Genomic DNA, 20,735 nt, shown 5'->3' with positions numbered 1-20,735 from the left:
CAGGCAGACTGGCACGAGCCACCACGTCACACAAAGCCTGGCTGACCCCCTCCCTCAGCCAGGCCACCCCTGTGGCTCTGCAGTGGCCCCTTCCCCCTGTGCCAGCGCGGGGAGCATCGGCGCTGCTCCTGCTGCGGGCTTTTCTCCACTGCAACTCCATGCCAGGGTTATTTATAGCAGCACCCTTGTCCCGGCGGAGCCTATTTTGGGCTGATGCTCAGGCACCAGAGCAGCACAGGTTATTTTAACCCAGCACTGGGTTATTTTCAGAGCTGCCCTTCTCTGCACGTGCTCAGAAATGGTTTCCAACTACCAGGCACTTTTTGGAGTTGAGGGAAACTGGGGAAATGGGAGAAGATGGACCATAAGGAGGAATTTCAGAGATTTAAAGCTAAACCAGCGTCTGCAGCAAAGCTGCCTTTGACACACCTGTCTGGGGTCCACCTGGAATCTTGGAAGGAGGATTGTCTGCAGGATAACCCTTGAGCAAAAGGCAGCAGGGGAAAGATTTCTGGAGCACACAGCTGAGGGCCCAATGACGGTGAAACAACATGCAAGACAGGAAGAAGAGCCAAGAGCTGGATCTCCTAAAGTGTCCAGGGTCACCAGCTGGTGGCCCCAGGCCCAGGAGGGAGCAATGGCCTTGTTACACAGAGGCAGAAACAGCACCATGGGATGGGCCATGCTCCTCATCCCCTGCATGCAGCGACCCCCAGCTCTGTTCTCACCACATGGATCCTGGAACAGCCAGGGAAGAGAAACTTCTGGAGCCATCCTGTCCTGTTCCAGATGCTGCAAGAAGCAACTGCAGCATTTACCAAGCAGTGAGCCTGGCTTCTCAGCAGTGCTGCAGTGGGGCTCTCAGCTCAGAGCTGGGAGCAGCAGCTGCTCCATGGCAGAGCCCACAGCTCATTCCCCAAAGCAGGGGTGCCATGGATGGGGTTCTGCCAGGGCAGCAGCACCATGGCAATAGCATCCACAGAGATCCAGCTCCATCCCCCAGCATAGCAGCAGGGCTGGAATAGTCAAGATTTTTAATTTTTCTCTTGTTAAATTCCACAAGGTCTTGCCTTGTCCATGTAAGAAAGCTCAGCAGGGCCTCTACAGCCCTTTTCCCACACCCTGGTCCCTTCCCTAGCCCATCACACTTTCCTCTTGCCTCAGTGTCCCCCTCTGCCCCATGGAGGGATGGAGGGGATGTGCCAGGGGTGGCTCTGGCAGTCCCCAAGGCCACCAGGTGCAGCTGGCAGGGAGCACAGCCCTGCCCCGTGACCTCCAGCTCCCATTGGGATCGAGAGGATCACACAATCCCGCTGGGAGAAGTGAGTCAGGGCCGGAGCCACTGCCAGCCCCTATTCCTGGCACCCCACCCCAGCCCCTATTCCTGGCACCCCACCCCAGCCCCTATTCCTGGCACCCCAGCCCAGCCCCCGTGGGCCAGCAGCGGGCTGGGAAGGAACAGGTAAAAGCTGGGAAGGATTATGGTGCAAGGAACCCCTGGATGGAGTGCCACCCACCTCCCCAACTCGCCCCACCTGCCACAGCCACCTGCCCACCATGTAGGTCTCAATGCGTTTTTATTAAATTCTTACAAAACAGAATACAAAATTCTGGCATCAACAATTGTTATAAAGGAAAACTTCAATTCAGCTGTATCAGGTCACCTGGTACATACAGTAAAGTGCTTCTTTTTGTGTGGTTTTTTTCTCTTTTTGTTTTTATGTCCTTTTTTTTTTTTTTTTTTTTTTTTTTTAAGTATTTTCATTTTTATTTTCCAGCCAGCCCCCAAGCAGAGGCTGCTGTTGCACAAACCAACAGTGCGTTAACGTGACTCTTGTTGAACCAGCTTTGGCAGTCTTCATCAATTGTAAAGTGGAGAAAGTTTCTCCTGGTTTGATAAAAAAGAGTTAGCTTCACAGTAAACGTTTCTAACCAGTTCTAAGTCGAGTTAGTTGGCTGGAGGAAGGGTGGGGGGGGAAGGAGAGGAAGGAAAAACACTTAACATTTCCAGCTTAAAAAAAAAAAAATTTTTTTTTTGAAGTTGGTTTCCAAGATAGATGCTCTATGGGGGGGGGGAAAGCTTGGAAAGAGGAAGAGGAGGAAGAAGGGTGTTGGTGAGAGGAGGTCGCTGGTGCTGGACCGTGGGAGCATCTGTCTGGAAACCGCCCCGGGAGAGGACACCTGGCCCTGGCACGAGGGTGTCCCCAGCCATCCCCGTCCCACCAGGGCACCTGAGGGTGCCCAGCGCTGCCACGAGCCAGGCTGGAAGTTTTCCAGCCAATCCCCGGCCCCAGAGGCATTGAAAGATTCTCTGCCAATGCAGACCCGGCCACGGGTCAGCCCCGCTGCCGGGAGCGCCGGGTCCAAACCAAACCCCACCCAAAATGTGAAGCTGAGCCCAGGTGGAGCTCAGATGCTCCCAGCACATCCTCCAACTCCCAGAAATTCCCACAACATCTTCTGGCTGCCCATCCCCGGCCGAGGACACCCACGGGACACAGGCAGGGTCACCCAGGCCTTCCCCAGAGTGTGTGGTGTACTTTACATACAGAGATATAAAAGAGATCGATCTTATGCATGGGGAAAAAGGGGAAACTCAGTCTGCCAACAACAGCAGCACGGGGGACAGATAAATTCTGGAGGCATCCCCCTGCCAACCCCTTCCCATGATTTTTTTGTTATTTTTTTTAAAAAAAAAGGCTGCGGCGTGCAGCGTCAACGATAGCTTCACAATACCAGCTCAAGGCATCGCGTACTGTACATCATTCAAGTATTTCTTAATATAAGACAACAAGGAATTATCTACAACTGATAAAACAAAATAAGCTATAAAAAGTAACATTGTACAATCAAGATGGATTTTTTTTTTTTTTTTTCTTTCTGTTAAAGGAGGCCTCTCCAGGGTGTCCCGGTGCCTGCGGGGGGGGGTCTCCCCTCACCACTGCCTTGCTCCTCCCCACCCAGCACGGTGGGACCGGGGACACACAGGGAAGAGGGAGATCGCAAGTGTGAGGCAGTTTTGGGGGGTGGGATGGGGATGGAGTCACCCTCCCCAACCCCCCTGGGTCAGCAGAAAGGCTGGGAAGGGTGAGAGAAGACGGCCCCTGCCCTAAACTCCATCAACACCCGAGATCGTCATCTCCCAATACAACTCACACACACCTCCCTGAAACAAAAAACAACATATATTGCATAGTATTGCTGTCAGCAGTCTTAAAATAAAAAGGAGAACTTTCTCTTTTTTTTTTTTTCCAGAGACAGCGACTGTCTTCAGCTGAAGACCCAGGGAAGTCTGTTCCCCAGCTCAGAGCTCCCAAAGCCTCACCTGCGCACGCGATGGGCCGAGGCTGCTTTTGCAAAATATAAAGCTCAAAGCACTGAGTGGGAAGGGACAGGAGGTGGCTGTGAGGGGAGCACTGCCCTCCCAGCGGGATGGAGGCTGGCAGCGGGCACAGCTTGGTGGCACAACCCAAAGCAGTGCCTGTGGCAGGGAGATCTGGAGGGATCTGGCCCCAAGCACGGGCACCGCTCGCCTGGACAGACCCAGAAACCCACCAAGGGCCTTGCCCTGACTCAGCATCCCGAGTCCTTCCCGTCCCAGAGCAAACTCCAAGGAAAGGACAATGCCATGCACGCCTGAACACACGTGAGAGGGACGCACGTGCACGACCACGCACACCAGCGCTCTCCGGCCGCTGAAGACCCTGCTGCCCTGACCCCAAACCCTCCAGCCCCACATCCTGAGCTCTCCCCAGGCTGCTCCCCCGTGCCCTGCCTTTGGGTGCTGCCATCAGCCTGGCTGCTCCCTCACTGGCACCCCCGGGGCCTTGGGCACCCTCTGTGCCCCCCAAGCCTCCTGCCACGGCAGCCTCGGGGCCAGCCCGAAGCCAGGGCAGGTCTCACTGTCCTGCAGCAGGTCCCGATGCTCTTTAAAGGGGTCCTTGCTTTCCACCGAGCACACAGTTCCCAGAGAGTGTTTCTGGCTGCTCTGGCACCACTCTGAACACCTCATCCCCCTGGCACAGCCACCAGCCCTTCCAAAACCCGGGGTGCAACACCTGACCTGGCACAAGAGCACAGCCCTGGATGCCCACGCATCCCCCAGGGAGCCGCCAGCCGGAGCGTGGAAGGAAAGGAAGACATTTCTCCATGGCCTGTAGAGAAGCACAGCTGGCAGCTCAAAACCAACGGTAATTAAAAAGGAAAGAAAAAAAAAAAAAAGAGGGCAAAAAGAAAAAGAAAAGGGGTGAATAGCTTATTCTGGAAGGAGGATGCTGAGGAGAGAGGGTGGGTCGGGCGCTGCTCCCTTGCTGGCACCGTCTCTCCCCAGCCCCAGCGGTTCCCTGCACAACGCCCACTGTGTCCCCGGGGCAGAGCTGGGGGCACCCCCGAGCACACGAGGGGCTCCCCGCACCTCCTGGACCCCCAGGAAGGGGTTTCTGTGGGATCTGCCCCGACATCAGAGAGAATCCTGCAGCTCCGAGGGGAGGGACGAGGTTAAAACGCAACTCCCGTTGTTGAAAACGCGACCGAGGGTCTTTTGTTCACAGTATGAAATGAGCTGAAATTGTCAAAGCAGCCGCGGATACAAAGAGTCCTTTGGTGTCGGGGAGGGGGGAAAATGTCAGAGGAGAAACCAAGAGCCGGGAAACAAAAGTCCGTGTGTCTGTCAGATGTCCTTGAGTGTGCCCTGGGTGAAGCAACCTCACACTTGATTTAATACCTTTAAAAAAAAAAGAAGATCTTAAACAAACCCTCCCACCCCCAGACCTACAAGATCAGCAAAACCTTGGAAACCAGCCACAGGGACGAGTCCTGATCTTGTCACTAGCCAGAAACGGTGGGGTCGGGGGGGGAAAGGGGAAGAAAGAAAGGAGGAGAAGGGGGGACAGGGGTACAGCAGGTGCCAGGGGCACCGCTCAGGCTTGGTCGGCCACCAGGACCAGCGGGGCCACCAGGTGCTGCCCAGAGGCCACTGCCTTGGCCAGGCTGCTCTTCTGCCGCCGCTTGGCCAGCTTGGACTCAGAGGGGGGGGAGAGCTGCATGGCCCGTGAGGTAGCTTTGATGATGATGGGTCGTGCTTCCTCCTCCGCCTCTTCCTCCTCGTCCTCGTCGTGCCGTGTCAGCTGGCGGTTGACGGCGATGGCCTCAGCAGCAAAGGAGGTGAGCTCTTTGGCACTGCTGTTCCTGCAGGGGAGGCACGGGCTCAGGGGGGCTGGGGGAGCTCGGGGTCAAACATCCGGGCGTCCCTCCTCACGTGCCGGCCGTGCCAGACTGGTCAGACACCAAAAATACCGCCCAAGCCCAAAGGGGCAGCGCTGTCCAGACACAGAGTCGTGGCAGAGCCCCCAAAAAGCAGAAGGAATGGACAGCAGTGCTGGAGTGGAGTCAGGGTTCAGGGGGCTGCGGGGGTCCCGGGGCAGCCCACACTCACCTTTGCAGGATGATGGGGGTTGGCAGGGTGTTGTCCGGGGCGCACTGCAACAAAACACAGCCAGTCAGAGCCAGGATTGTGCGGACAGGTGTTCCCCACCCCGGCTTTTGGGAGCACAGAGCGGGGAGGGGCCAGCGACACTCACCCCCTGCACCCAGGGGTGCTCCAGGACCTGGGCTGCGCTGAGCCGCTTCTTGGCATCTCTCACCAGCAGCTTGGAAATGAGGTCTTTGGCTCCAAAGGAGATGTGCGCCCAGTCCTTGTCAGGAAACTCGTACTTCCCCTCCTGGATACTCTCAAAGAGCATGTTCTGAGCAGGGGGAGGAATAACAGGGGCTCAGCCGGGAGTGCTGCAGCCAAACTGGGGGTGGGTTTGGGCGCTGCTGGGGTGTCCCACGCACCTGGCAGGTGTGGCACGCCTCGCCCCGGTCCCAGCCGCAGTCGGAGCCGCAGTGGCCCACAAAGGGGGGGTACCCGCTCAGCATGATGTACAGGATGACACCCAGGCTCCACAGGTCACAGCGCTTGTCGTAGATGGAGGCCTCCTCGTTGAAGGCTTCCACCACCTCTGGGGCCATGTACTCGGCTGAGCCACACTGCGGGGACAGGCGGGGTGAGCCCCGAAGGGTGGGGACCGATGGGGCAGGGGGTGAGCCCCGAAGGGTGGGGACCGATGGGGCAGGGGGTGAGCCCCGAAGGGTGGGGACCGATGGGGCAGGGGGTGAGCCCTGAGAGCTGGGGACCGATGGGGCAGGGGGTGAGCCCCGAAGGGTGGGGACCGATGGGGCAGGGGGTGAGCCCCGAAGGGTGGGGACTGATGGGGCAGGGAGTGAGCCCCGAAGGGTGGGGACCGATGGGGCAGGGGGTGAGCCCCGAAGGGTGGGGACCGATGGGGCAGGGGGTGAGCCCCGAAGGGTGGGGACCGATGGGGCAGGGGGTGAGCCCCGAAGGGTGGGGACCGATGGGGCAGGGGGTGAGCCCCGAAGGGTGGGGACCGATGGGGCAGGGGGTGAGCCCCGAAGGGTGGGGACCGATGGGGCAGGGGGTGAGCCCCGAAGGGTGGGCACCGATGGGGCAGGGGGTGAGCCCCGAAGGGTGGGCACCGATGGGGCAGGGTGAACCGGGAGGGTCCTGCCAGATCTCCAGGGCTGCACCCCTGAAGGGAAGGTGCAGACACGGCTGCTCCCCAGGTTTGCTCCCACCACAGAGGATGCCACGGACCCACCTCTTTGGGGTCACCTAACAGCATCCGCCACCCCGAAGGGCAAAAAAAAAAAAAAAAAAATAAAAAGCCTAAAGGGTGCAACCCCCACGGCGTAGGACAGCCGGACCCACAGGACCCACAGCATGGCCGCCACCCAACCGGCTCAGCGGGGCAGCACACGCTGGGACCAGCCTGCCGCGCCCGTCGCTGTGCCCGTGCCCAGGCGGAGCGGCCGCGCAGGATCCGGGGCGGGAGGAGTTAATCCCGGCGCAGGGAGCGGTGGAGCCAGCGGCCCCATTCCCCTATCGCTCCGGGGACTCTGGGGCTTTCCAGCGCATGACCCGCAGCCCACACAGGCCCCGTGACCAGGGGAGAAAAGAGCTGCAGCCAGCAGATAATCGCCCCGTAACGAGAGAGGCCTCCCGACGAGGGGCCTCTCCAGCCCCAGCAGCTGATGCCACCGCAGGAAAACAACGCGGCCCCGACCCCGCTGGGAATGCAGCGGCCGTGCCGAGAGCGGGGAAACTCGGGGCACCTCAGGAACACAGATCCTCCCCGGGAGCAGGGCGGACCCGGAGGAAGGAGGGAGCTGCGGTGTTCCGGCCCCTGCTGTTGTGCACCCGACACGGGCTCGGCTCTGCCCTCCCCGGCACGTTCGCAGCCCCAAAAAAGCCGGGGTGCAGGCGATACCCTGCACCGGGGGCACCTGCGGCTGGCGATAAGGGGAGCGGGGCTTTCGCAGGATCTGGGATCCGTGCGGCGCACATCCCATCCCGGGGACACCCGGGGGCTCTCGGGGTGCCCCCCCTTGCCCCGCAGCGCGGAGGTTCGGGCCCCTCTCCCCGGCGGCCCCCGGCCGGTGCTGCCGCAGCTCTCCCCGGCAGGCTGGGCGCAGCCGCCGCCGCTGCTCGGGCTGTTGCTAAGGCTCACGGCAGCCCGGGCACCGCGCCAGCCCCCGGGCACCGCGCCAGCCCCCGGCCCCCCCGCGTTATGTAACCGCAGCTCGCCTGCCACGGCGGGGGGGGACCGGGACATCGGCGACAGCAGCCACGAGCAGGGGGGGGTCCATGCACGGCCCGGTTCCTGGAGCCCGCGGGGCAGCTGGGGGGATCCCCGGGGCAGACCCCCCTCCGACACACACACAGTGTGGGGGGCTCGCACGCTTACCGGGGTGAGCAGCTCCGGGGTGGAGATGGGGGAGCAGTCGCCGTTCAGTTTGATGCCACTTCCCAGGTCAAAGTCGCAGATCTTCACTGGGGAGACCTGGGGAGAGGGGGGAAGGCGTGGTCGGTGACCCCCCTGGCATCCTCCAGGAACCACAGCCCCCGGAGACCACGGCCGCTCAATGCCAGGTCCTGTCATGCTTCACACCACGCTGTGCTGTGGCATATGGGGGTGTGTGTGTCCCTGGCAGCACTCTGTGTGTCTGTGTGTCCCTGGCAGCACTCTGTGTGTCTGTGTGTCCCTGGCAGCACTCTGTGTGTCTGTGTGTCCCTGGCAGGACTCTGTGTGTCTGTGTGTCCCTGGCAGGACACTCCTGCACTCCCCACCGAAGGGATCACTGTGAAACCCACGCTGTGCCCACCCCACCCCAAGCAGCACACCCTGCACCCACCCTGGCTGCACCCCGCTCACCTGGTCCGGGCTCTCACACAGGATATTTTCTGGTTTCAGATCCCTGTGTGCAATCCCTGGGGGGCAAAAGAGCCAATGAGGGTAAAAATCCCCCTCCTACAAGACTGCTACAGTGTAAAGTCTGGGGGTGGCACAGGGACCCCTCCCTCCCTACCCCAAATCACTGCCTGCGCCCTGGCAAAAGGCAAAATTTGCCGCTGGCCCCGAATCCCAACCAAACCGGAAGAACAGGATCTGCACCACAAAAACCTTGTGATGCAGCCGGGCCCGACCCTGCGCGCTGGGACGGGCACTGTCCCCCGGGCAGGAGGGCGGGGGGAGGCAGTGACACCCCCCAAGGGCCCAGCGCACCCCAGGGTGTCTCAGTGGCACCCGGGGCGTCCCAGCTCACCTTTGTTGTGCAGAAAGTGCAGGGCGCTGGCGATATCCTGCACCACCACGCTGGCCTCCAGCTCGTTGAAGTGGCGTCTCCGGTGGATGTGGGTCAGGATGGAGCCTGCGGCCGGGTGAGAGCAGAGCTGGGGCTCGTGGGGGTCCTGGCGCCCCAGCTCCCCGCACCCCGAGGCCACACTCACCTCCCCTCATCTTCTCAAACACCAGGTAAAACCTCTCCTCCTCCTCGAAGAACTCAATCAGCTCCAGGACGTTTCTGCAGGGAGCACGGCATCAGCCCGGCGTCCCCCCAAAACCCATCCTGGGGTTCCCCCCACCCCTCATCCAGCACAGAACCCCGGGAGGGATGCGGGATGGGAAAACTGGGCTTGCACTGATTGAAACCACACGGCCAGGGCCCCCCTGGCCGCATTCCAGGGGGGAGAGGGGCTTGCAGCGCCGGCTCTGCTCCTCCCTAATTGCTCACAGCCCCTCCTGGCTCACCCGCCCCACACGCAGCCCCACACGCAGCCCTGCTCCGCAGCAGGGGCTCGGCTCTGCTCCAGCTTGGCCACCGAGGCCCTGTCGTCATGGCAAACCACGGAACGTCCCCTCTGGATGCTCCAAGGGGAGGCAGCGAGGGGCCGAGGGCAGCCTGGCTGCGGCCCGTGGGCATCACGAGCACCAGCCGGCTCCCAGCCCGCTCCCCGTGCCCACGGCGGGGGCCCCGCGGTACCTGTGCCCCTGGCACTGATAGAGCATCTCCACCTCGCGGAAAACCCTGCTCCGGATGTGTCCCAGGCGCTTCTCGATGATCTGGAAGGCAAAGAGGGGGAGGCTCAGGGAGAGGCAGCGCTGCCAGGGCGGGGCCGGGGCACCCCTGGCCCAGCAGCGGGGACCCGCGGGGCCGGGCGGGGCGGGAGCCCGGCGGGGCGAAGGCAGCAGAACAGGCTGTTCCCGGCGCCGGTGCCAAGCGGCAGCGGCCGTGCCAAGCCGCTCCCTCCGGGGCCGGGGCCAGCAGAGCTCCACGTGATGCCGGAGCACCGCAAAGGGCCCTGTGCCCCACTGGGCGCTGGCACAGCGGGGCCGGCCGGCCGTGCCAAGGGTGCACAGGGGGACCCCCCTCTCGTCACCTGACCCCCAATGGGAGGGGCAGATGGGTGCTCTCATTGCCCTTTGGGGTGCAGAGCACCCCACCACCACAGCCCTCCCCCTGCTGCCTCAGCTTCCCCTCTGGGGCACCCAAAGGTCCCCACAGAGTGTTGGGGAGGCAGAGTTCCCCCGGCATTTTGGCACAGGGCCCATCCCAGTGCCCCTGTGCCATGGCTTGGAGTGTATGGGGTGCAGGGCCACGGGAGCACCACCCCTGACCCCAAAAGCAGCTGGCTCACCCCAACCCCCTCCAGCACTCACATGAAAGAAACCTCCCTGGAGCGAGCAGGAGGTGACCACCCTGCCAGCACCACGTGCCCCTGCCTGCCCCAAGTCCCCAGACACGTCCCAAGTGTTAATTTAGTCTCCAGCACGCCCTCACTGACAGCGGAGTGTGGCTAAGGGGGCTCCCCGAGGTCCCCGAGCTGGGTGGTGGCAGAGGTCGGTGTGCCACCATCACAGCCCAGCCCCTGCCCCTCCAGCCCATAAAGCCGCAGTCCTGGATGGTCCTGGGAGCTGGGAGAGCTCCAGGTGTGGAGGGCAGAAACAGAAACTGAGGCAGGGCGTGGGTCTGCAGCCCCGGCAGCGGAGCTTTACCTTCACGGCGTACTCCTTGTTGGTGATGAGGTTCACGCAGGACTGGACTCTGGCGTGGGCCCCTTCTCCCAGCACCTCCTCCTGCAGCTGGTAAACATCTGGCAGGGGAGAATCACCTGAGCTGCCGGCCCCACTGCACAGAGCCTGGGCACACCAGGAGGGCCCAGCCCTGCCCCGGGCCAGGGGAACCCCTGGAGTCCCTGAGCAGCCCCGCTCACCTTCGAACCTGCCGGAGAAGCTGTCAGTGGCTCTGCAGCGCTTCTTCTTCTTGTTCCTTTTCTTGGCGTCAGGGATGTCGATGGGTTGACTGGAAGGCATGTCTGTGCCAGAGCAAAGCCACCGGTGTCAGCCATCGCCGTGCACCCACAGCTCCCCCAGCACCGCTCCCAAAGCCTTCAGGGCCAAAATCCCATGGGGCAGGAGGGGAGGAGCCCCACGAGGAGGCACCGGGACTCACCGGGACGGGGCGGGCACTCGAAGTTGAAGACAGGCTCCAGGTGGTTGGACTGGTCGAACTCCAGGTCGAAAGGGTTTTGCCCCTGTGGGAGTCAAGAGCAGGAGTGAGGTGGCAGCTGCTGGATCAGCCACCACCAGCTGCCACCCTGAGCCCAGCACAGACACACGGCCCGGCACGCTCCGGCTCCCCGGACACGTTCTGCTCGCTGCCCCACGGTGCAGGACACCGGCTCATGGTGGGACCCATCCACTCACCATGGAGCTCACCCATCCACTCACCATGGAGCTCACGGGCAGAGCTCCAGGGAGAGCCAGAGGATGAGGAGGAAGGCTCTGACCACATCTCCTGATGGGGACGGTGCTGCGGGGCCGCTCCTCCAGCCGGCCCCAGGCCAGCACATGGGGGATGATGAGAGGGACCGCAGCCGCCCACACCAACCCAACCCCAACTCTCCACCCAAACCTGAACCACAGTGAGGTAGGAGGGGGAGGAAGAGAAGCCACGGGGCAGATCAGGCTCCAGAGCCACCCCTCCATGTCCTCCCAGCTCCCTGCAAGGTCATGGAGGCTGGAGCCCGCTCTGCCCTGCTCCAGTGGACATTGTGCCCACCGGGCTGGGGGACAGCCCCGAGCCGGCAGGATGAGGCCTCACTCCAAACCCTCCTGCACCCCGGGATCCATGGAGGGCGTGGGAGCCGCTCCTTCCCCCACGCTGAACTCCAGTGGCACCCAAGGGGACGTGGGGACCCTCTGCTCCCTGCTCCCCTGAGCCACCCATGGGACCGGGCAGCGCTAGGGGCGAAAGGGCCCCGTCCTCCCCAGGATTATGAAATCTGTTTGGGTGGAGGTGGCAGCTCCAGCGGCGTTCCCAAACCCGCCCGGTGCCCGGGCCGGCTGCCAGCCCTAGCACGGCCAACCCCGGCCACGGCCAGAAACACCCAGAACGCTCCTGTTTACCGCAGCGGGGGGGGGCCGGGGGTCCCCAGCCGGAACGGGGGGAGGTTCACCCCAGGAGCACCCCCACGCCAAGCACCGCTTTGGATCTCCGCGGCCAAAACTCGCCTGTGCTGCATTTTGCCGGCTTTCCTCCCCCTCAAAACCTGGATTCGGGGAGAGCAGCATCCCCCCGCAGCTGCTGCCCCCCGGCAGGACGGGGGGGGGGACGAGACCTCCGCGAGAGGTTCGGGGTGTACGGGGGGACAGGAGAAGTACGAGGGGGGCAATAGCGGGGCAGGGGGCCCTGCCAGCTGCCGCAGCACTGCCACACAAAGGTCTGGGGGATGGGAGGCTGCGCACGGGCTCCATCAGCACAGCCGAGGTGTCCCCCCCGCCTCCATCCCCAGCCACCGCGGGGGGACACAAACCCCGGCCGGAGGCCACCTGAGCCAGAGCGGGGGTCGCTGCAGTGAGGGGCCGGGCTGGGGGGACCTCCCCGCACCCCGGAGCTGGAGCGAAACCGAACAAAGGACCCCCGAACCCACGGCCAGGAAGCGGCTCGGGAGGGGGGGAACCGAATGGAGCGGGACCACAGGGACCCCCCGCACACCCCGAGGTGACAGCGCCAGGGGCGACGGGGGGGCGACGGGCCCGCGCTGGGGGTGCCCAGGGCATCCTTGGGTGGGCGGCGCTGCGGGATCGATCCCCGCACGGCCCCACCGGGCCGGGCCTGGGGAGCCCGGAGACCACCCCCACACCGACCAGGACGAAGCGGTGCAGCTGGGCGGGGGGAAAGCACAGCCACCCCACCCACCGGGGATCCCCGTGGGAGCTGCAGCATCCCAGCGCCCACCCGAGGGAGGGGAGGGGAGACACCGATCCAACCCCCGGGAGCACCGCGACCTCCGGGACGGGGGGACAGGGGGGTCCCCCTGCTCGGTTTGGGGGGCAGCGCCCGCGGAGCTCCTCAGTTTGGGGGTGTCGGCGGTGGGGCAGGAAGCGGCCGGGCCCCCTCCGTTCCCGGGCAGGGGATGCAGCGATGCGGGCGCACCCCGGGCCCGGAGCCCCCCCCCCGAGCATCCCCGTGGGGGCGGGGAGCAGCCCCTTACCTTAAAGGAGCGGTGGAATCCCGGGATCTCTGATTTCTTCTGCACCATCTTGCTGCGGGGGGGGACGGGGGGCGGCGTTGCTGGGAGAAATGAGGGGGGGGGCGGCAAAATAATAATAAAAAAAAAAAGGGACGGGGGGGAGGGAGGCGGAGGGACGGGCAGAGCCGGAGGGGAGTCCGGGGGGTGGCCGAGACCTGCGGGGAGAGGAGAGGAGGGGGCGGTCAGGAGGTTGCGGGGCCCCCCCCCGGATGGTGCCCGGTTCCGCCCCCGAGCCCCCCGGCCCGGCGCTCACCGGCGCGGCCCCGCAGAGCCGCCGCTGCTGGTGGTACCGCAGCCCGCACCGCCGCCCGCTCCGCTCCGCTCCGCTCCGCCGCCGCCGGGGGGGGGGACGCGCCGCCCCCGCCCCCGCCGCCTTTATAGGGACGGTCCCGGCCCCGCCCCGCCCCGCCCCCGGCTCCGCCGACACCCCCCCGCCGCGCCCCGGGACCGGGACACCCCGCCGGGGACACGGGCGGCCACCCCCGCACGCAAACAGCCCCGGCGAGGGTCACAAATATCCCCCCCCGGACACCCCAGAGCCCCGGGACACAAACTCCTCTCCCAGTGCGTCCCCTCCGGACACAAACACCCCCCCCGGACACGCAAACAACCCCCCCCGACATCCCAGTTCCTCCTGGAGGCACAAAGAACCCCCCGGCACTCACTGGGGACACTGGGGACACCCCAAAGGACCCCGGGGTCCCCACACGCCTCCCCCAGGACATCATCCCCCCGCGTACTCTCTGGGGACACCGCACCCCCCCTCGCTGCACCGGGGCAGCCTCTGCGCTGCTCCGGGGAGCGGGACCCCCCCGGCAGCCTCCTGTGGTGTGGGGAAGGCTGGGGATCCTCCTCGGAAGGGTCCCTGCACCCCCACACCTGGCACCCCCCTGTGCTGCGCCCCCCTGCCACCCCCCAGTGCCGCACCAGGGACAAGGACCCCCCTGCCACCCCCCTGTGCTGCACCCGTGGACAGGGCCCCCCCCAGTTCTCCCCAAATTGCACCCACAAAGGAGGGACCCCCCCCGCATCCCTCAGACCCCTCTGCACTATTTCAGGGGACAGTGGCACCCCCAAGGCACCCCAATCCCCCACCGCCCTCCCAGACACACTTGGGCACAGGGATGGGGACAGCCCCGGACACCCAAAACCAGGGACACCTCTTGGGGACCCCCCTGCACCGGGACAAGGACACCCCGGCTCCGTGTTCAGGGCAGTGGGGGCCCCCCGAGCCCCCCAGCCCACACAGGGCACGAGTGGGGCCGAGCTCAGCCCGGCCTGCACCGAGAGGGGGGGCAGAGCAGGGGGGGTCACGTCCCTCTGTGTCCCTCTGTCCCCGCGGGCCACCGCTGGCTGTGGGGAGCAGGGACGATAGCAGGACCCCCCCCTCCCTGCCCGGTGACCCCGTGGGAGCCCCTGACCACGCGAGTGCGCGACTGTCCCCCCCCCGCGCCGGGTGACGCCAGCGGGGGCTGAGCACAGACGCGCTCGTTGCGCGCAGCGGCTGCGCCGGGGCCGATGGCTGCGGCACCGCGGTGACTTCACCGCCCGCCCCGCGCATTGGCTGCGCCCGCCGCCGCCGCGGCACCCCCGGACCCCCCCCGTCACAGCCACGGCACCCCCCGGACCCCCCCGCACAGCCATCGGCACCCCCGGACCCCCCCACACAGCCACCGGCACCCCCGGACCTCCCTGTCACAGCCATCGGCACCCCCGGACCCCCCCGTCACAGCCGCGACACCCCCGGACCCCCCCTGTCACAGCCATCTACATCCCCGGACCCCCCCGTCGCAGCCATCGGCACCCCCGGACCCCCCCACACCGCCACCGCCACCGGCACCCCCGGACCCCCCCCGTCACAGCCATCTACATCCCCGGACCCCCCCACACCGCCACTGCCACCGGCACCCCCGGACCCCCCCCACACCGTCACAGCCATCGGCACCCCCGGACCCCCCTGTCACAGCCATCGGCACTCCCGGACCCCCCCCGTCACAGCCATCGGCACCCCCGGACTCCCCCGCGCCACCACGGAACCCCCCGGCCACCCCTGTCAGAGCCATCGGCACCCCCGGACCCCCCTGTCACAGCCATCGGCACCCCCGGACCCCCCCCACACCGCCACCGGCACCCCCGGACTCCCCTGTCACAGCCATCGGCACTCCCGGACTCCCCCGCGCAGCCACGGAACCCCCGGCCACCCCTGTCACCGCCACCGGCACCCCCGGACCCCCCTGTCACAGCCATCTACATCCCCGGACCCCCCCGGCACTGTCACCGGTACCCCCGGATCCCCCGGGACTTGCACCCCCGGACCCCCCCCCACACCGGCACCCCCGGACCCCCCTGGCAGAGCCATCGGTACCCCCGGACCCCCCCCCCCCCCCGCCACTGTCACCGGCACCTGGGAGCCCCCCCAAACACTCTCAGCACCCCCGGATCCCCCTGTCGCCGCCATTGCCACCCCTGGAAGCCCCCCCCCATTTTTGCCATCGGCATTTCCAGACCCCCCTGGTCACCGCCAGCGGCACCCCGGGACCCTCCCATCACCATCGGCACCCCGGACACGGCCCCCCGCCCACCATGGGCACCCCCAGACCCCCCCTCGCCACCGTCATCGGCACCCCCGGACCCTTCCCCATCTCCACGGGCACCCCCAGACCCCCCTCTGCCATCGGCCCCGTCCCCCTCAGCAGCGCCGCAGCCCCCGGCCCTGTCCCCAGCTGGTGGGGGGTGTTTGGGGGCGGATTTTGGGGTGATTGCCCCAAAGCCCGGTGCCAGCCTGGTCTGGGGTCTCCAGGGTGGGGTCCTGGCCATCCCCCCCCAAAACCTGCCGAAATTCCTGCTTTTCCTGGCCCTAAGAGCTTCTCCTGCCCCCCGTGCCCGGATGCAAACCAGGCCTTTGTTTGTTAGTGCTGCTAACGAGGGCTCCCACTTAATCCGGGGGGGTCAGTGCTGGTGCCCCCACTATTGGGGGGTCTGCAGGGGCACAGGGACATCCCTGTGGAGCTCCTGAGGAGCCACGCAGCCCCAAATTGCTCCCGCCACCGTGTAGGTCACGGAGCTGGGAATGACAGGGCAGCCCAGCCGGAACACACAGCCCTGGGGCCACCCAGGGGTGCCTGGCGTGGTGGGGATGCCCAGGGCCGGGCTGGGGGCTCGCCCGGCCCACGGGGGTCCGTGTCACCGTGCGGGAAGCTGCGTACCACTGCTGTGTGCCGGCTGCGTGTCGCGTCCCCCGCGTGTTGCTGTGCCCTCCCTGCACGCCCGGTGTGTGCGCTCAGTGCCACCCCCCGCTCCCCCTGCGGCCCTGGCACGACCTCGGCGCGTTTGCCCCCCCCGCGCTTGTCACACGCGCTTTGCACACTCGCTGCACGCTCAGGGCCGTGGCAACATCGTTGGGTCTCAGCTGCCGGGCACGGGGGCGCTGGGACGGGCTCCTCTTCCCTCGGCTCGTCCCCGTGGAACTGCGCCGGGGGATGCGCACAAAACCGCGCACGGGCTCACCTGCTGGGTGCAGGGTCCCACCAACACCCCCCTGGGGGCACAGCCGGTCCCTGTCCTGGCGGCTGTGGGGACACACGGTGCCTGTGCACAGTGCAGAGGGTCCCGCTGGCCCCGCGCAGCGCGGGCAGCTCACGGCTCGGCGCTTCCTCGTGTTTTTTCAGGGAAACACGAATTTCGATGCGTTTGAGCCCCGCAATCCCCTCCCTCCTCCTGATCACATCCAGTGCCCCAGGGGTGCAAACGCGGGGCTGGCAGCAGCAAATTCCCCACGTCCCAGTTCTCCCCGGGATCCGCTAACGGTGTCCCCGAGGTGTCGCCTGTCCCCACGGCTCTGCGTGCCACCAGGACCCACAATCTTGTGGGGTCTCCGGGAGCTGTTGGAGCCCCACACTCCAAGACTGGCCGAGGGAAAACAGGAAAGCGAGTGGGGCTGTGCCGGAAGGCGGCTATTGTTGGCCAGGGAGCGTGAGGGGCCGGAGGCAGCGTGGCCACCCTGTCCCCACTCTGTGCCCCGAGCCACTCGTGGCTGCCCACTCCCCCTGGATGTGCCCCAGCGTGGGCAGGCAGCTGCTTGGGGCTGTCCAGGGCGTTCCCTCCCACCTCACTGCTCTGTTTGGGAAGGGAAAATAAATAAACCTCCTTTTTCCGTGTGTTACTTCCCCGGCCTAAGGAGGGCCCAGCTTCCCGCCCCTGGAAGCAGGAGGATTTGGAGCCCTGGCTCTGCGTCAAATGAAAAAATCCTGCAAAAAAAACCTGGAATTTCCTGCTGGGCAGAAACCCGGAGGTTTGACACTCCTGGCGCTGGGGAGGGACAGGAGGGGAGGGAGGGACACAGGGGACACACAACCCACACACACACACCCCCAAGGCACACACGGGCTCACGGCCGAGCTGGTTCCTGTGCTGGTGGATCCTCGATCTTCCTCCTCACCCTGAAGCAACTGGGAGGGTTTGGGCAGCTCTGTCAGGCCTCCAGTGCCCCCCAGGTCCCCACGCCGCCGCCGTGGGGCTCTCCCAGGGACACGGCCCCGGTCCCTCGCTCCCCATCTGCTGCAGGGAAGGGGCTGGGATGAGCCCTGCTGGGCTTTCCCAGCTCCTGCTTTACCCCCACATTTCACCCCCTTGCCCAGGAACCCCTCAGCTGAGCTGCCCAGTGTGCCTCAGGGACACTGGGGGACAGGCAGGGTGAGGAGGGGTCACATGGAGGGGGATGCTGGTGTCCTGCCTCAGTTTCCCCAGCTGGAAGAGGTGCCATAAGGTGAGAGAGCAGCTGGAACCCAACATCGAAGCTGCAGGGAAGTGCGTCCTGAGGGAGGGTACAAACACACCTGGGGTGGTTTCAGCCCCAAAACGCCCTTCAAGGGAGGAGCCAGTTCAATGGGGAGCATCCTCCCTCCCCTACTGCCCAGTCCTGGCCCTGACACCCCACACCGCCAAAATCCAGGGGAGGAGGACATGGAGATGGTGGGATTGGGGTGGGGCTTGGCCCAGGGAGCTACTGGAAAGTTCCTCCAGGAGGGAAATCCCTGCAGCCCCCAAAACAAAGGGCAGGAGCTGTGGGAGCTGTGGTTTTGGGGTGCCTGGGAGGAGGGCAGGGAGAGGGCTCATGCTGTGCCACATGGACATTTGGGAGTCCTTCTTAGCAGACAGCAGCAAATGGGAAAAGCATTTCCAGGAGGGCTTTAAACACCCCGGGCTCTTTTCACCCTCCTCCATCCTCCCAATTCCCTGGGGAGGGGGAAATCTGCAGCAGCAGCCCTGACCCACTGCAGCTGGGTCACTCTGGGGAAGCTCCAGGAGCGCAGGGATGTGGCAGGAAGAGGTGCAGGCTGGCACGTTGCACATTTTCTTAGACGGAGCAGAAAAACTCCCAAACCACCAAAAATTTCCCCCTGGTCCCTTGGAAAGGGCACTGAAACCACAGCAGGGCCTGTACACCCTGTGCTGGAGGACGTGGGTGCCACTGCCCGTATCCTGGCAGCCTCTGGGGTTATTTAGCAGGGATTTATTTACCAGGACCAAAAATGATCCTGGGGCCCCTTCTCCTGGTAAAGCAGCGGGTGAGGAGGGCCCTGCTCTCCCCGTGGGGCCGGAGCAGCAGGTGCCCTCGGTATCAGTGTCACCCGCAGGGATGGGACATGTCCTCCCCGCTCCAGCATTTTCCCAGAAGCATTCCAGGTCCTGCCCATGTTCCTGGAGCTGCTGGCCGCTGGCCTGGCCTGTGCCATACAAGGGAGAGGGAGCACGTGCCATGCTGGTGACTGTTCCCTTGTCCCAGGAACGGCTGTCACCTCCTCCATGGAGCCCAGAACCGGAGCAGAGCAAACCCAGGGCCCTGCCCGGGAGGAGGCGGGTGCGGATCAGGGCTGGGGGGCTGCCAGGGACCCTGGGGAATCTGGCCCCAGAGGCATCAGCTGTCCAGGGAACACAGAACAAACAAAAAGCTCATTTCAGAGCTTGGAAAGCATCCACTGCCAGTGCAGGGATGAGGGGCAGAGGCACTCCCAGGGTCTGTGGGGCTGAGTGTGACGGCAGAGCTGTGCAGGGACATGTCCTGTGCCACCTGTGCTCCTGTTTCCCCAACTCAAATGGTGCATGGAGTGAGGCAGCACCTCCTGGGGGTGGGAACACAGTCCATGGGCCCCCTGGTCCCCCCAGGGCTGGAGGGGCAGGGCAGCGCGAGGACATCCTTGTGTCACAGCACAGCCCCAGCAATGCTCTGAGCAGGATCTGCTGCCCAGGGAGGTGCTGGCAGGTGGGGACATCCCTGTCCTCACCCAGCAGGACGTGGCTCTGGCACAGACACACAGCCACAGGTGCCACAGGAGACCTCAGCCCCTGCTCCCCCCTGGCTGCTTTCCAAGGCTGCCCCCACTTGCCAGCTTCCCGCTTTAAGCAAACCCTAATGGGACTCGTGACGGATGCGCTCGACCCTTCCACCAAACCAGGGCTGGTCTGCTCTGGGGTCCAGAGGAGGAAAGGCCAGAGCCAGGCCACGAAGTCCAGGAAACCCATGAGGGAGCAGAGTGACCCAGGGATCATCGATGCCTGTGAGCTCTGAACTGATTGTGGGATTAACACATGGAGAGCAGGTGGCTGTGCCAAGACTTATTTATCAAGGAACAATGAAAGTTGTGGGTACAAGGAGCCCCCTGCACTTTTCCCTGTGAGCCAACTGCTTCATCCCGTCACCCTGCCACCGAGGCTCCAGTGAGTGCCTTGAGCTCTCCCTGCCTGCCTGTGACTGTGCCAGGGTGTCCTGGAGCAGGGACACCTCCTGAGCCGGTGCCTCAAGGAACAGAGACATTTCAACCAACAACAGATCTTTGGATGAGTCCAGTTTGAGTTCCCCCTAATCTGCAGCTGGACTGCACATCTGAGATCTCCTCTGGAGGTGGGACACAGGGTTTGGGATGAGACTGAGATCCTTCCCCACCCAAGGTGAAGAGATCTTTACTTGCAACAGCTCCTCGGTGAGTTCCTGACAGCACCCTGAATAAACACCAACAAAATCCGTGTATTTAATTCATTCATATTTGAACCATTGTTCAAATCTGAGACTAAGACTGGACCTGGGCTGTACCTAAGGTCCATCGGGAGTTTAGGAAGCAGGGAGGTGTTGTCTGAACCTTGAACTCAACAGAAGGGGCTCTCTTAACCCTTTTACATCTTCAGTCTCAGGGTAAATCATTCCAGCTCAATTCCAACTCGATTTTCCTTAGTCTTTTACCTCCATGTAGGAGGTACCAGAGGGAGCCTCATCATTGTACTCTGTTAAATCACACTTTCATATATTCATATTAAAATAACTTTTGCTAACAGCGTTGACGGTGACTCTTTGAGTGACCCAAAATCGCTCATCTGTGACAAATCGATGTTGCTGGCAGCATCCTAAATCCGGATTCACGGCAGAACTGAGGCCCCGAAGCTCCTGAGCTCCTCAGGGTTCAGGGGATGGAGAAGCCCAGCAGGGGAGGATCAGGGCGAGCCACGGCTTCCTGGGAGCAGCAGGAGACCCTGCTCTGAACCCCAGGGAAGGAGCATTTCCCTCGGAACATACGGCAGCCGCAGCCCCCTCCGTGCGGCCGGCCCGTGCCCGCTCCAGCTCCGGGGCTGATGCCATCTGTGCTTTCTGGGAAGGGATCAGCCCCGCAAGGGGAGGCTGCTGGAGCCCTGGGCACGGTACCTGCTCAGCCCAGGCCTGCACTGCAGATCTGCAAAGCTGCTCTCTGGGCTCTCAGCACAGCCTTTGTGATGCTTCCGCACCTAAGCAGTGCTGGGGGAGACGAGGAAT

At 64.3% G+C, this 20,735-nt stretch overlaps 1 protein-coding gene across 1 annotated transcript; it reads right to left on the bottom strand.

Annotated features, from left to right (window-relative positions):
- Nucleotides 1–1,560: 1,560 nt before the first annotated feature.
- Nucleotides 1,561–13,268, bottom strand: MKNK2 (MAPK interacting serine/threonine kinase 2). Its single transcript, XM_040086928.2, has 14 exons — nucleotides 13,188–13,268; nucleotides 12,896–13,089; nucleotides 10,852–10,933; nucleotides 10,613–10,714; nucleotides 10,395–10,492; nucleotides 9,382–9,461; nucleotides 8,849–8,922; nucleotides 8,665–8,769; nucleotides 8,274–8,329; nucleotides 7,806–7,901; nucleotides 5,836–6,030; nucleotides 5,580–5,744; nucleotides 5,435–5,478; nucleotides 1,561–5,187 (listed from the first exon to the last, which is right to left on the bottom strand). The coding sequence occupies exons 2-14, from the start codon at nucleotides 12,941–12,943 to the stop codon at nucleotides 4,920–4,922; spliced, it is 1,413 nt and encodes a 470-aa protein (XP_039942862.1). The 5' UTR covers nucleotides 12,944–13,089; nucleotides 13,188–13,268; the 3' UTR covers nucleotides 1,561–4,919.
- Nucleotides 13,269–20,735: the final 7,467 nt, after the last annotated feature.

The sequence above is a fragment of the Hirundo rustica genome, chromosome 26 (assembly GCF_015227805.2).
Source record: "Hirundo rustica isolate bHirRus1 chromosome 26, bHirRus1.pri.v3, whole genome shotgun sequence".
Classification (NCBI taxonomy): Eukaryota; Metazoa; Chordata; class Aves; order Passeriformes; family Hirundinidae; genus Hirundo; species Hirundo rustica.
The sequence above is the reverse complement of the archived record's forward strand: the minus strand, read 5'-3'. Positions and strand labels throughout refer to the sequence as shown.